Source organism: Podarcis bocagei (assembly GCF_964188305.1).
Source record: "Podarcis bocagei genome assembly, chromosome: 3".
NCBI classification, from domain to species: Eukaryota; Metazoa; Chordata; class Lepidosauria; order Squamata; family Lacertidae; genus Podarcis; species Podarcis bocagei.
The window spans coordinates 99451209-99467989 of record NC_138127.1 but is presented as its reverse complement, the minus strand read 5'-3'; the positions used below and the strand labels follow the sequence as shown (position 1 = coordinate 99467989).

General features: G+C 43.8%; 1 protein-coding gene across 2 annotated transcripts in view; it reads left to right on the top strand.

Annotated features, from left to right (window-relative positions):
• Window positions 1-16781, top strand: part of EFEMP1 (EGF containing fibulin extracellular matrix protein 1) — a 70780-nt gene that overhangs the window by 48118 nt on the left and 5881 nt on the right. For both annotated transcript variants that reach the window (XM_081188710.1, XM_081188709.1), the window contains 3 exons: window positions 11207-11326; window positions 14087-14206; window positions 16644-16767. In XM_081188710.1, coding sequence (XP_081044836.1) covers window positions 11207-11326; window positions 14087-14206; window positions 16644-16767 — 364 coding nt within the window. The remainder of the gene's footprint in view (window positions 1-11206; window positions 11327-14086; window positions 14207-16643; window positions 16768-16781) is intronic.

Genomic DNA, 16781 nt, shown 5'->3' with positions numbered 1-16781 from the left:
CTCTCCAGAATTCAGTTACCAACCAATCAAATTTAAACACATAGTAATGCATACAAGCATTTATAATTTCAGTGAATTAAATTACTATACCTAGCAGTTTTCTGGTGAATTAGTCTATCAATTACATTTGCACATGGCTTAACACAGTATTTCTAAAGTAAGAAGTACATCTTCTCTCTTCCTACACGATCTGCAGAGCTGTTACAGTAGACAAAGTCTTATAAAATGCATTCCTTTTTGTGTTTCTTTTAAGATGCTGATTGCCACCTGCGTTTATAAGCGCTTGTATTAAAAGTTTATAGGGACACTTTTTCAGCCGATTAAGAAAGTTTTCTCAATTAATCTCAGGGGCAAGGAACCTTCTTCAAGCTTTGGGCCACATTTTCTCATAGGCAACCCTCCAACCATCCTTTGAAATTTGCAGTATTCTGAATTTTGCAATGCAGTTCCCCAGCCAAATACTGTGTACATTAAAATGCATATGTTGGTGAAATGAACATGCAAAAATGCATTGTGTTGGAGGAAATTGGTTTGCAAGAATGTGTATATTGGGGGGAATGCAGAGAAATAAATTTATTTTGGGGGGAAATTCACACTAAAAAGCGACTTAAAAATGCAAACTGATGTGGCAGACTGAACTTAAGAGTCGAAAAATGAGACACTGAAATTGGCAGGCGAACTTCAGTTCCACCTGAGGCTCTTCACCCCTGCTCTAACTAATTAATTGATTAAAAACTGCAGCCTTACAGAAACCTGAATAAACATGAAGCACGTGTCTTGACACATTTGCACTTTTAAATATTGTCCCCAGTGAGCACTGACCAATGAGGATTTGTTGTTCCTCCCTTTTCCCTCCCTCAGCTGCTCAGGTGCTGATCTGAGCATTGAAAAGAGCTGAAAGAAGTGGGAAAGAGTATTGCTCTTCCTCTTTCAACTCTATGTATTTTTCGAGGAGGGAGGTAAGTACCCTCACCACCTCATGACAAAGAGAGGAGCGCCCAGAAGGTTTGCAGTTGCCAAGCAAGTCCTCCTGGCTAGTGTGTTGGTGTTACGTCTGGCCCAAGGAGAATTCCCAAGGGTCAGCTAGATAGGTCTGGAAGATGCCTTTGGGCCTGAAGTTCTTCACCCCAATACAGGTGTCTTATACCACCTGTATTATTTAGCTATAGACCAGCTCTACCTCTCTTTAAAATCAGAACCAGTGAAGGTGATGAAGGTCCTGTGTGAGTGTCTGGAGGCGATTGGAGGACGGATGGCAGCTAACAGATTGAGATTGAATCCTGACAAGACAGAAGTACTGTTTCTGGGGGACAGGAGGCGGGCAGGTGTGGAGGATTCCCTGGTCCTGAATGGGGTAACTGTGCCCCTGAAGGACCAGGTGCGCAGCCTGGGAGTCATTTTGGACTCGCAGCTGTCCATGGAGGCTCAGGTCAATTCTGTGTCCAGGGCGACTGTCTACCAGCTCCATCTGGTACGCAGGCTGAGACCCTACCTGCCCACAGACTGCCTCGCCAGAGTGGTGCATGCTCTGGTTATCTCTCACTTGGACTACTGCAATGTGCTCTATGTGGGGCTCACTTTGAAGGTGACCCAGAAACTACAACTAATCCAGAATGCAGCAGCTAGACTGGTGACTGGGAGCGGCCACCAAGACCACATAACACCAGTCTTAAAAGACCTACATTGGCTCCCAGTACATTTCCGAGCACAATTCAAAGTCTTGGTGCTGACCTTTAAAGCCCAAAACGCCTCGGTCCAGTATATCTGAAAGAGCTTCTCCACCCCCATCGTTCTACCCTGACACTGCGGTCCGGCGCCAAAGGCCTTCTGGCAGTTCCCTCACTGCGAGAAGCCAAATTACAGGGAACCAGGCAGAGGGCCTTCTCGGTAGTGGCACCTGCCCTGTGGAACTCTCTCCCACCAGATGTCAAAGAGAACAGCAACTACCAGACTGTTAGAAGACATCTGAAGGCAGCCCTGTTTAGGGAAGCTTTTGATGTTTGATGCATTACTGTATTTTAATATTTTGTTGGAAACCCCCCCCCCCCGAGTGGCTGGGAAAACCCAGCCAGATGGGCGGGGTATAAATTATTATTATTATTATTATTATTATTATTATTATTATTATTATTATTATTATTATTACAGTCCCATTAATAGTTCTACCAGCTGGTGGGCTTGTTGCTAGGAATTATTAATAAATAGTGTTGTTTCAGCTATTTATATCCAAACAATAACCAATAAGCTACCTTTTTCTCAGAGCCAAAGACCTCTGAGAAAATTGGTCTCTCAAATATTGGAGAGTTAGTGATCTGGGGAAGAAGCTTTACACTCAGGAGGAAATCTGTACCTACCAGAAGTTACTCTCTGTAATAGGTGGATAATAAAAAGTTAATAATGCAAAACAGGGTTCACTACGGGGTCACATACCTAAACTTTACATTTGGAAATTCCGGCAAGTTTTTTACATTTCTGTGCCCTCTGATAATGCTCTTAAGATGGATATAAAACGGACCCCCCAACATTGCACTGAGGAGAAATAAATCTCACCATTTTGCAATGCAGTTGATGCTCCCTGAACATTGCAAAATGATCTACTGGTCTCAAAGGCTCATGTCATAAACGAAGTGGAATTTTAAAAGAACAGGTCTCCAGGGTAATAAACAGCTCCAGATAAATCTTAAACTGCCTGTATGCTGAGAAGCTTTATCAGTACGTGTTTCTTATAGCAATTATTTATAGACCTACCCCTCACCAAAAATCATATGGGGGGTGAGGGGGGCAAGTGGGGAAGATGCTGGAATCTAACATTTAAAAACCACAATAGGATTTCTGGGAAAGTTTGCTACATGCTAAAATGCCACCAACATTTCCTAACAGAAATGAAGAATAATTCTCACAGGCATAACAAGTGTGATTGATAGAGGGCGACACATATCCTGACCCAGTTTTGAGAGGAGAGAGGAATTCTCCACTCAGCTTTGGCCTCCATGCCAACTTGTCTCTGCTTTCCCCTTCCCTGAGAATTATGTTATCCATGAAGCAGTTGAGAAGACGGTACTGTAAGACAGTGTTTGTCAACTTTGGGGGCCGAGGTGTTATTGGACTACAATTCCCATCATCCTCGACCATTGGCTAAGCTAGCCAATGGGACAACATACTGATTGTTGGCATCCCTGTCTCAAGAGACAATTGGGTGTGCATCAGGGCACAAGCCTAGGCAGTGTGTATGGAAGTCCTGGGCTGCCAAGACAATGAGAACCTCCTCTTAGCCTCGCTGATGTGGTCCAAAAAAAAGCAGAGCAATATGTTTGGCACCAGCTTGGCTGCAGGAGTTGCCGGAAGGAGGCGTGCAAGGCACTATCCAACCGACTTAGGGACCCTACTTCAGTTTTGTATAGCCTTTTCTTCTCCTGAAGATGTCCCACAAGGCAGCGGAGGTTTAGGATCAGAGTTTTCCTTCTCCTAGATGGGCTACTTCTTAGATTGTCAAGCCCCATCTGTGCCTCACTTCCCTCTACAATATGTGCAGAAACCGCCTTCTTGACTGTTGAACCCACTCTTGGTCTCATCCACTCTGCCATAGCCTGTCTTTGCATGCAGAGGATGTCCTTAACTCACCAAGGATTTGAGACCCATCAACTACTTTCACCTGGTTTAGCCGGCCAGTCAAAGTCGTTTCCTGGGGTGTGGCCACTGTCACATGCTGACAACTTCTAGGAGCTACAGAACTGCCCCAGAAGGAGCATGACAGATTCCCCACCAGAGGAACTGAAATAGAAATACTTTATTGCCACTGTACCACTTGTTTACAGTGAGATTAAATGAGCCCCCCACAATCTCTCAGTCCTTGTTACACACTGTGTGTTGTCGTACGACCATCAACCCTGAACGTCAGCTGCAATGTTGCTGTCTTCCATTCAGCAGCCTCACAGCCCACGGGTAGAAACTGTTCTTGAACCTGTTGGTAAGGCTTATCGTGCTTCTATATCTCCTGTCCGAGGGCAGGAGATTAAAAAGGTGCTCGCCAGGGTGTGAGTCATCTCTGAGAATTCCTCGTTCTTCTGAGGCAATGGTCTCCTGTGATGACATCTAGCAGACGCAGGGGACAACCCATGATATTGTGTGCTGTCTTCACCACCCTCTGTAGGAACTTTCTGTCCATGGCTGTCAAACCAGCGTACCATACAGTATGGGAGAACACTTTCTGGTGCCCTCCTCTAGGACAAGGTACACGAAAGGTGATATCCCGTTGTACCCATCTGGACTTGCTCTATGGAACTTCCCCTTCCCTTGCAGTCCTCTGCGTGTCCCTCAAGTCTACAGCATGGGAGCTGTAGAAGGGAAGAAACCAAAGGGAACTCTGCTCATGCAGCACTGGACATCGCCCGGAGTTAAGCCAAGTGCAGGTAGTGACTCTCCCAGAAATCTCAGGTGCTGTCCTGGTGAGATACAGTAAGGAGCAGTTGACTCATATTGCACCTTCAAAGGATGGTATGAGTACAAAGTTCTGCTGGACTATGAGCCTATAGTTTTTACTTCCAGCATCTTGAGGTAGGGCTGGGAAAGACCCCTGAGCTAAATGGACCAATGGTCTGACTCAGTATCAGGCAGCTTCCTCATCTCCCAAACTGTTTCTTCATCAACAACAATTAAGCGTACACAGGTCAAGAACCTGTCTCCTGACTTGGATAGGGTTTGATGGGGATATTACTGGAGCCATTTCCTCATGATAGGAGTCCTTACCTGCTTACATTCCTGGTCTCAGACAGTTAGGGACAGCTTCTGCTTTGCTACTCCATCTCTCCATCTACCCATGTTCCCTTTGGTCTAAAACATGGGTAGGCAAACTAAGGCCCAGGGGCCGAATCCAGCCCAATCGCCTTCTCAATCCGAGCGGCGGACGGTCTGGGAATCAGTGTGTTTTTACATGAGTAGAATGTGTCCTTTTATTTAAAATGCATCTCTGGGTTATTTGTAGGGCATAGGAATTCATTCATTTTGTTGTTGTTGTTCAAAATATAGTCCGGCCCCCCACAAGGTCTGACGGACAGTGGACTGGCACCCTGCTGAAAAAGTTTGCGGACCCCTGGTCTAAAAGTTGTGGGGAACTGAATTTTGCAGCAGTGTCCGTGCCTAGTTATCTGGGGGTAATTCTTACTCACAGGGTGAGGGCGAAATTGAGAAGAGGATGCTAAAGTAGCTGAGTCATTGACCTGACTCAACAGGGCTCTTTTTGTGGGTCTTATGTGACTGACTGAATTGAGTTTTCTTCTGGCTCGCAGGAGTGGTGTTGATGTTGTGGTCTGCCATTCTTTCAAACTTGTGGAACCTGGCAGACAAATCTAACAACAGGTGTTTCGTTCTTATTAAATCCGTCCTCCACTAATCAAGAAAATGTTCTGGACAACCAGGCCTGGTGTTAGGACCATAAAACCAAACCTATTAAAAGTAGAAACAGCAATTCCGACAAAACAAATACAGCCGTGTTAGTCATCCCTATTAAAATATACAGAGCAATTGTTGGTTACAAGAAATGAGCCATCTGTGAAGCAAAGACGGATGGGACCACAGCAAAATCGATCACTTAAAAAAAACCTAAAACCCTGAATAAAAATGGTCTGAAACACATTCAAAAGCCAGTTTGGATGCAAGATTCCGCTCAAGTCATAGGTTGTAGGTAATAGGTGTGTCGTGCTGTGTGTTTTAATTGGGGATGGGGGAGAGTCCATTCAGTTCACATTAGAAGGTGAACCTACCTAATTGGCACATTCCAAAACAATACGTGAACTGAAACACAGCCAGGTTTTGAAATCGCACTTCTCCAAATTTTGCAATGCTGTCCTCCAGCCAAGTAAAAGGCGTGTAAAAATGCACATACTAAGGTAAAGTGTACATATTAATACATAAATTCGAACAACATATAGAAATCAATTACGTTAGGGTAAATAACTGCGAGAATGTGTATAGTAGACAAAATTGCATGCAAAGATGTGTATATTATGATAAATTTGTAGTGAAATGCTGGTGATTTTTCATGAAGGCTTTATATTTAAAAAAAAAACTGATATGGAGAACAGAAGTTAAAATTGGAGAAAAATTAGAAACTAAGACAAACCCAAATTGTCAGATTCACCCATCCCTCTTTTTTTTATTTAGCATTTTTTAGAAAGACGGTATCTAGCTGTTAAGGTGGTGGGTCTTATTTATATAAAAATAGTGGTGTCTCATCACATGGGACAACAACGCATAGTTCAAAGGGTTCCCATTTTTAGCCAAAGCGGTGCCAAAGGTTATCAAAAGAGAAGTTTTGGCTGATTTAGAATGGGGTTGATTTTGAAAGAGAATGGAATGCTGTCTTTTCATCTTCTGGGGTGTGGTCGGCATTGGAGGGGTGTGGAACACTCATCAGCGCTCTCTTCACCTGAGGACTGCCATTTTAATGTCTAAGAATGCACCCCAACATAGTATTGTTCCAGGAATTCTTTGGAAAAGAAAAATGGTGGTTGCCAGCTCAGCTGGAGGAGTACCAATGAATTTTGTGCATCATAATAATAATACAGTAATTTATTATTTCTACCCCACCCATCTGGCTGGGTTTCCCCAGCCACTGTGGGCCACTTCCAACAGAATATTAAAAACACAATAAAACATCAAACATTAAAAACTTCCCTAAACAGGGCTGCCTTCAATTATCTTCTAAAAGTCAGATAGTTGTTTATTTCCTTGACATCTGAAGGGAGGGTGTTTCACAGGGCGGGCGCCACTACCTGGTTTCTTGTAACTTCACTTCTCGCAGTGAGCAAACTGCCAGAAGGCCCTCAGAACTGGACCTCAGGGTCCGGGCAGAATGATGGAGGTGGAGACGCTCCTTCAGGTATACTGGGCCAAGGCCTCCATTTTCAGATTTGGACTTTGAAGTCCCAACAATAAACAAGAACAACAACACAACACGTTGTAATATCAGAATTTAAGCACGTGCATAAGCTGTTGCTATGGAAATCAATGAGAACCTAACTTGATCCTGCCTGTCACTTGAATGGTCCTCCTATCTAGGGACAATGTCGTATGCTATTATCGCTCCTGTACCCCTGCCGTGATTTCCATCAGGTAGGGGACCTTTTGCATTCTGGGGGCAGGTTTGCTTCATGGGACCCTTTCAGAAACCATGTGCCAGGAGAATAGTAGATAAGGCTACATTTCAGTCATACAAAAGTTAGAGGCTTCTATAGACAGCTCTTCGAATCCAGGCAAGCTAGTGGAAGGCACATTCCAGTGTGGCAAAAGCACTCAAAGAGGGCATGGAGGGGACAGTGAGGGTGTGGCCTGGAAAGAAGGAGTGTGGCCTGGGAGATTCCTGAGTGACAGATGAAAATGAGGTCCCCCACTCCTGTTGTAGGGACTCGGGTGGTGCTGTGGGTTAAACCACAGAGCCTAGGACTTGCCGATCAGAAGGTCGGCGGTTCGAATCCCCGCAATGGGGTGAGCTCCTGTTGCTCGGTCCCTGCTCCTGCCCACCTAGCAGTTCAAAGGCACGTCAAAGTGCAAGTAGATAAATAGGTACCCTCCGGCAGGAAGGTAGATGGCGTTTCTGTGCGCTGCTTTGGTTCACCAGAAGTGGCTTAGTCATGCTGGCCACATGACCCGGAAGCTGTATGCCGGCTCCCTCAGCCAATAAAGCGAGATGAGCGCCACAACCCCAGAGTCGGCCATGACTGGACCTAATGGTCAGGGTTCTCTTTACCTTTACTCCTGTTGTACATGTTTGATTAACTTTCACTGCTTAAAAAAAAATCTCAAAAGCCAGAATACTTCCTTTAGCACAGCTGCATACCTTAGTATTAATTTGCATAACATGATTTATGACACTTGACTTCCATTTCTCATGGCGCAGGAATTTGGATATTGTTTTTCCTTCCCCTGAAGCATAATACCAGACGTTCTCGATAGAAAGCAAAAGACAATGTAAAATGGATTTTGCATTTAATTTTGTGTGATTTAAAGGCAGCCTCAAACCTTGTCATATCCTTGACAGTTCTAACTGCATTACAGCAACCGCAGAATCCACCGTACGTCTGAGCAAATCAGAGCAGCTGTAGCTCAGTGTTAGGGTTGGTGCTGAACAAGCCTAGCGAAGGAAAGTTGTCATATTTAAAACAAAAGAACTCACAGCATTTCTCTCAATCATAGAAGGAAACTAGCATGGCAGCTACACTGGATTAAATTCGTCCACTATCCTTGACACTCCCCATTTTTTTCAGATAGGTTGTCCACATTATTTTTAATTTTTAAAGGTGCCCCCAAAATGTTCCTGGATTTAGGTCTTTTTTAAAAAACAAACAAACCATCTTCTTCATCTTTTAAAAGGGATCCTGTTTGTCAAAATGCAAAACTGCACAGGAGATTGATGGAGGAAGGTTTCTTGCTGATATCATGAGAAGCCAAACAAACAGTGTCATGCGCAGCCAACTTCTGCTTTAAACTTTCAGCTCTGGGTTTTCCCAGAGCTTGACCCCTACAGAAGCTGAGTATATTTAGACTGAAAGCAGTGAGGGCACCTTCAGATCATGCGTGTTCCTTCAGCCACTGAATTCGTATGCTTAGAAAAGCACACAGCAGGCTTTCCTTCTACCTGCAGCTAAAGCCATATGCAGCAAACACGGAGACCCTAAATGCATTGTGGGAACTTTAGCTCTCAGAAACGTAAAGGGCCTCTTGACAGGCCGCAGCCTCCCTCTTGAGGAGATCCTGCAGGAGCTTCTGAGAGGTTCCTCTCCCATCTACAGCTTGTGCAACAGGTCCTAGGCTCACCCACAACATGACCCATGAACCCAGTGTTAAGAGGCATGGCATAGGTGCCCACTTGACTGCTTAGGTCTGAAGAAACCGGCACTTTTACAATTCAATTTGCACTTGCAAGAAATTGATTGTTTAGTGTAGCAGCTCCTAGGCTTTGGAACTTCCCATTGATATTAGGCAGGTGCTTGCACTGTATTATTTGTTTGTTTGTTTGTTTGTTTGTTTTTATTTTGTTGTTGTTGTTGTTGTTGTTTAGTCATTTAGTCGTGTCCGACTCTTTGTGACCCCATGGACCAGAGCACGCCAGGCACTCCTGTCTTCCACTGCCTCCCGCAGTTTGGTCAAACTCATGCTGGTAGCTTCGAGAACACTGTCCAACCATCTCGTCCTCTGTCGTCCCCTTCTCCTTGTGCCCTCCATCTTTCCCAACATCAGGGTCTTTTCCAGGGAGTCTTCTCTTCTCATGAGGTGGCCAAAGTATTGGAGTCTCATCTTCAGGATCTGTCCTTCCAGTGAGCACTCAGGGCTGATTTCCTTCAGAATAGAGAGGTTTGATCTTCTTGCAGTCCATGGGACTCTCAAGAGTCTCCTCCAGCACCATAATTCAAAAGCATCAATTCTTTGGCCATCAGCCTTCTTTATGGTCCAGCTCTCACTTCCATACATCACTACTGGGAAAACCATAGCTTTAACTATACGGACCTTTGTTGGCAAGGTGATGTCTCTGCTTTTTAAGATGCTGGCTAGGTTTGTCATTGCTTTTCTCCCAAGAAGCAGGCGTCTTTTAATTTCGTGACTGCTGTCACCATCTGCAGTGATCATGGAGCCCAAGAAAGTAAAATCTCACTGCCTCCATTTCTTCCCCTTCTATTTGCCAGGAGGTGATGGGCCCAGTGGCCATGATCTTCGTTTTTTTTATCTTGAGCTTCAGACCATATTTTGTGCTCTCCTCTTTCACCCTTATTAAAAGGTTCTTTAATTCCTCCTCACTTTCTGCCGTCAATATTGTGTCATCTGCATATCTGAGGATGTTGATATTTCTTCCAGCAATCTTGATTCCGACTTGGGATTCATCTAGCCCAGCCTTTCACATGATGAATTCTGCATATAAGTTAAATATTTATTTACTTATACTCGCCCATTTGGCAAGGTTTCCTCAGCCACTCTTTTAACAAAATATTAAAAACACGATAAAACATCAAACATTAAAAATTTCCCTAAAATGCTTGATCATAGAAATGTTAATTTAAAGAAGCGACAGAAAAGTACATAGATTCGGATTTGTTTATATCTTATCATCACAGAAGTTTAACAGTAGTTACATAAGGTGACATCCATAGAAGTTAACTGAGAGCCCAATTAAATCACAACATAAACTTAAAATGCCAAATTCACAGAAGGGTCAGGGTCGGCCCAAGATCCACCTGGACACCAGATGGTTTTTGATGCCTGCTGAAAATTTCTTTGTGCTTTTGGTACATTATGTTAGTAAGTATCAGTGTTTCGAAATGTTTCTGGGTTTTATTTTACATTTTAACACTTTTCTCATGCGATTTCTTTTTAAGGGTTGTTTTTATTGGTGCCTTCAATCCATATTTTGGATTGCCTACTGCAAACTTGCTTAGAGGTCTTTAGGACTAGTAAGTGATATATACATTTTGTGAAATGAAATGTCCACTGATATGGACGTTCCCATTCATTTGAGTGAGTCACACAATTCTCTGTGTAGTTTCTTTCCTCTGGCGATAAAGTCTGCAGTTTCAATGCATACAATACTAGGCACCACCTCCAGGGTTAATAAATGATACCAGAATAGCGGGGGACCTCTGCCAGATAGGACCCAGGCACCTTGGCTGTCATTTCCTAGGTATATAAATCCTACATAAATTGTCTTGACTCTGCAAAGTTAAGCATACCTGGACCGTCTGGTGAATTTGCCTAGATGAGAGAAGACCCAGCTTTGTGTGAAGAGTAAGGCTGGGGCAGAAATTTGATTCAGTTCACATTTAAAGGCAAACTACTAAATTACACTCTCTTAAATAATACGCAAACCAATGAATTTTGCAATGCTCTTCTTCAGCCAGGTAATGTGTACAAAAATTCATATTCTAGGGTAAAGTATATCTCTATTAGAAGAGATAACAGACCAAAATGTGTTCTATTAGGGGAAATTGCATTGCAAAAATATGTGTATTGGGAGAAAATGCATACAAAGATGTGTTTGGGTTGTGTGTGTTTTTTTAAAAAAAGCATTAAAATGCAAGCAAATTTTCACGATGATTTTTTAAAAAAATCACAAATTGCTCCAGAAATGTGAAAAACTGATTTTTAAGATTGGGAAAAAATGAAGTAACAAATTTATGGATCTATCCAGCCCTAGTAAAGTCCTATCATCTTTCCTTTTTAGACATAAATGAATGTGAGACCAGCAACCCATGTGCACAACTTTGCTACAACACGGTCGGATCTTTCATCTGCCAGTGCAATCAGGGCTTCGAATTAAGCCGGGACAGAATGAATTGCGATGGTGAGTGACTGTTGGCTACATTGGTGGTTCTCAAAGAACATGGGATGGTAGGAGCTTTTTAAGTTGCATGTAATATGTGAGTAGAAACATTAGTGACTCCAGATTCTCCATCATCCTAGTCAGAGGTTTTTAACTGTCCCCATTTGTTTTATCAACAGTCTTCTAACGTTTAATACCCACGGTCATCAGGTACAACCATGGTTAAGCACCTGGAAATCCCACTGATTTCAGAGGGTGAGCTAAGCAGTAACTGAAAACTATCCTGATAGGGCTTCACTTTGCACTGAATTGTGTCCGACTTCTGCAGAACATGGGCTTTGCATGCACTATGGTCTGGTTTGCATGTGAAGAACCTGTGGCCCCCCCAGTTGTTGTTAAACTACAACTCCCTTCAGCCTCAACTGATCAACAGGGACGATGAGAGCTGTAGTCCAGCAACATCTGGAGGGCCACAGGTTCCCCAGCCCTACTTTAAACCATAGTTAAACTATAGTTTAATGAGAACGTGGTACATGCTGCTGAAATCATGCGCCGTTGCTCCTCTCCTGCCATGGTACTGCAGAACAAACCACCATCTGGTTTACTGTTACATCTGAACTCTGTGTTTTGCTTCTTTTAAAACAAATTGCAAACAGCAACCATGGTTTGTTCTTAGCTTACCGCTCATGGTTTGCTTGAGGAAACAAACAAAGAGCCCTGGTTCAGATATAACTCCCAGTACGTTTCCGAGCACGATTCAAAGTGTTGGTGCTGACCTTTAAAACCCTAAATGGCCTCGGTCCTGTATACCTCAAGGAGCATCTCCACCCCCATCGTTCAGCCCAGACACTGAGATCCAGCGCCGAGGGCCTTCTGGCAGTTCCCTCGCTGCGAGGAGCCAAATTACAGGGAACCAGGCAGAGGGCCCTCTCGGTAGTGGCGCCCGCCCTGTGGAACGCCCTCCCGTCAGATGTCAAAGAGATAAACAACTACCTGACATTCAGAAGACATCTTAAGTTCAGGGAAGTTTTTAATATTTAATGCTGTACTGTTTTTAACACTTGACTGGGAGCCACCCAGAGTGGCTGGAGAAACTCAGCCAGATGGGCGGGGTATAAATAATAAATCTTATTATTATTATTATTATTATTATTATTATTATTATTATTATGCCAGGCCATGGTTTGTTTCCTGGCAGTGCAGCAGCAGGACAGGGCCGAATGTGATTTCCACAGCACAGGCACATTAAACCATGGCTTATTTTAACTATGGTTTGAAGTGATGTGAAAACAAGGACAGCGTCACAAGCTTATTCCCTGGCATCTCTGGTTAAATGTTCCCAAATACCAGAAATAAAATTGAGTCCATCTCAAAGGCCTGTGCTCGGGTTGTGAAAACGGTGGGGTGGCAGCATTTTGCCACTCTTAAAAAGTGGTGCATTGTGGGGGAAAGGTTCAAGAGGGCTTATCTGTGAGTCACCTGGCTCGGGGTTTTCCCCAACCCTCCAGAGCATATTTTGGGGATGCAGAGGGGCAGAGAAGGGGGGCAATCCTGTTGCACAAGCAGATCTCCTTCTGTGCAGTCAACAACTTAGTTGAATCCCGCTCTGTGAGATATAACAGAACAGGAAGAGCTTTTTGTCCTAACCCTATAACTCTTATAGGGTTGTATCCAGCAGAGTTGTTGCATGAATGAAGTGACTTCTACATGTGCAGGAGAACTTCCTGTCCCTCTCCTCTTCTTCTTCTTCTTCTTCTTCTTCTTCTTCTTCTTCTGCTTCTGCTTCTGCTTCTGCTTCTGCTTCTGCTTTAAAATAAATTTTATTAGTATTTTCCACACAACAACAACAACAACATGAAAGATATCAAAAAATAACAATACACAACACACAAAAATCAACATTCGAAAACTAAAGAAAGCAACAACAACAACAACAACAACAAATCCATATCTTACAAGTTAATATTATAAACACTAAAACAACAACAACAAGACATTGACTTCCACCAATCCCACAGCACCTCCTTTATCTCTCATTGTGTCTTCCTGTTTTCCTGTTTTCTTTATCATCTCTATCCTAACATCTAGATATAAATCCTTCTTTCATATCCTTTCACTTCACAAGGTTATTCCAGACTCAGCCGGATTTCTGCCCTCGAACCTTGACTTTTGAGGTGTCCCTCTCTTCACTTCACACACTCTAAATCCACTTCATGGTTTCCTTGAACCCTTCAGAATAGATGTTGTGGGTCAGGATACAGATTAAAGAGGGGGAGAGGAAGTTCTGTTGTCTAAGCAGAAGTTCTTCCCCTCATGCAGTGACTTAACCGGATTCAACCCACAGTTAAAACTGAGCAAAACATTTACTAGCAATTCCCCCCCCCCACTTCAAATGGCAGGGGCTTTTCTGGGGTCAAAAGCCCTGGTCACTTTTCCCCTTTTCTTTTCCCCCTGTTTGATGCCTGCACATGTCTCAGGTGGTGAAGACCCTGCTACTGGGTGTGGGTTTTTTTAAAAAAAGAAATTAAACACAAGATGCCGGAATAAGAGGCCGAAGCGTTGCCTTCACTCTGATTGGACTTCAGACCCCAGATTTCATTGGCCCTCCATGCTCCCTGCCCTCAATCTGTTGCTTTGTATTTTTATCTTATGAACCGCCCTGGCATCTTATGATGAAGTCGTATAAATATAGAAGTCAAATAAATAAATTGCAAGATTTTTATCAAAAAACAAACAAACCGGAGGAAAATATGGTGTCTAGCAGATGTCTCTGTTTTACAGATGTCAACGAATGCGGAACTTCGAACTACATTTGCATGTATCAATGTGTCAATGAACCAGGGAGGTATTCTTGCTTGTGTCCAGATGGTTACCAGTTAATCAGAGGCAGAAACTGTCAAGGTAAGCATATTTCTCTTGCGGCACTCCTGCCGCCTTGATTCTAACATATAAACCAATATTGATCTGTGGGGTAGGAAGAATCACACCTTCTACATACTGCATAGTATCCCTTTACCGACTTTGTTAACACAATCGTCCATGGTTTTCATCCTCCATCAACTCGTAGAACCTTATGGAGAGACACTCCATAGTACGTTTCTGAGCACAATTCAAAGTGTTGGTGCTGACCTTTAAAGCCCTAAACGGCCTTGGTCCAATATACCTGAAGGAGCGTCTCCACCCCCATCATTCTGCCCGGATGCTGAGGTCCAGCGCCGAGGGCCTTCTGGCGGTTCCCTCATTGTGAGAAGCAAAGCTACAGGGAACCAGGCAGAGGGCCTTCTCGGTAGTGGCGCCCGCCCTGTGGAACGCCCTTCCATCTGATGTCAAAGAGATAAACAACTACCTGACATGGGCTAGAACCTTCCCTTGTCCACACTTCCACTTGTCCCACTGATTTACTGCTGAATCAGAGCAAATGGCAATCGGCTATTGTTATGTACTGAAGTTCTCACCCTGGGCCAGCAGGGGGATACTGTAGATAGTTTTCACTCAGGTCCACATATGCAAATAAGGGATCGAAAGTGACGTTCAGTGATTGGATAGTTACAGAAAGTTGTTACAGTTGCGTTGTACTGGAGCTCTATATAAGCAGGCTGGCTGAACCCTTCAGTTCAGTTCAGTTCTGGCCTGTGAATGAACAAGAGCTGTTTGAAGAATCGCTGTGTCGTCTGATATGTTCACCCACAACTTAGCAGCTATTCTGTGGACTAGCGTTTGTTCCGATTCAGCGATAAACAGCAGTTTTTCTGGGGAAAGTGGTGGGACAAATGAACAACCACTCAGACCCGAGCCTGGGAAGCAGGGAGCAAGCAGAAGTGTGGACAAAACCTTTGACAGGGGGAGCCGCCACCACCACCCACCTTACATCGTTACGACATCCAGTGATATCAGGTTAGTTTTGCCCCAGCCTGGTGATCATCGGCTTGTGGTAACACACAGGCAAGCTTTCTCAGTGCCGTCATCAGAGTTATGGAAAGCACGTCCCTCTAAAGAGAAGTCATCAGTATTGGCATGCCGCTGGCTCCTGTTTAGGCAAGCATTCTCCTGGATCTGAGCTTACGATGACATTGTTCTAACTGGGTTTTTTAAACTGTTTGTTGCATTTTTAAACTGTGTCGTTTAATTAAAGATGTTTTAATGTCATTTCATATTTTAATTATGGATTGATTAAAGTAAACGTAAAGGGACCCCTGACCATTAGGTCCAGTCGTGACCGACTCTGGGGTTGCAGTGCTCATCTCACTTTATTGGCCGAGGGAGCCGGCGTTCAGCTTCCGGGTCATGTGGCCAGCATGACTAAGCCACTTCTGGCCAACCAGAACAGCGCACGGAAACGCCGTTTACCTTCCCATCGGGGCGGGACCTATTTATCTACTTGCACTTTGACGTGCTTTCAAACTGCTAGGTTGGCAGGAGCAGGGATTACATAGTTTTAAATCACCTGCGCTCAAAAAATTTGCACTGAACTGTTGATCTGCTACAAGGGGCATGTTCAGTTGTTACTATTGGCATATCAAGCCCTTTACAATTTGGGACTGGTTTACATACGAGATCACCTTACCCTTGACCGCTTTGATCAGTGGAATTGGCACAAGGGCCACCTAAAGCTCATTCCACATTTGTAAGAACCAAGTCGTTTAGTGCATCCTTTTCAGCAGCTGCTGAAGACATTCATACTCAGACGAGCCTACCCAAACACTTATAAAGTTTTTATGAGTTTTGATTTGTTTTTTTGGCCTATTCTATTGCGGTTTTAACTTTTTGTCTGTTTTACATTGCGGCTATAAAATTTGTAGTGATAATTATATCTTTGGGGTATATTATATCTTATATCTTATATCTTATATCTTATATATCTTATATCTTCTATGTTTTATTTACAATCGTGCAATATATCAATTTTATGAAATAAATAAATAATCAGGCCACAGGGCTGGAGGTTCTTTACTGCCGGCTTAGTAGAGGCAGCTATCTGCTGCAGAGTCAAGTACAGTGGATGCTCGGGTTGCGAACGTGATCCGTGCAGGAGGCACGTTTGCAACCCACAGCATTCTCAACCCATGACCTGCACGTCTGTGCACACGCGGGTTGTGATTCAGCACTTCTGCGCATGCGCAAAGCGCGATTAAGCACTTCGGCGCATGTGCAAGCGCCGAAACCAGAAGTAACCCATTCTGGTACGTCTGGGTGCGGCGCAGTGCACAACCCGAAATCGCGCAACCCAAAGCGTCAGTAACCCAAGGTATGACTGTACAAAAGCCTATCTAAATTATAACAGTTCAGGGGTTCTGCCAACAAAACTCTAAAGCTTCACTTCTTTCGCTTCCTCTCTTAGATATCAATGAATGTGAAGTGGGCCATGAATGCCGGGAGGACGAAATGTGCTGGAACTATCATGGCGGATACCGCTGTTACCCGAGGAACCCTTGTCAAGAGCCTTACGTGCTGTCGTCTGAAAAGTAAGGGGAACTGC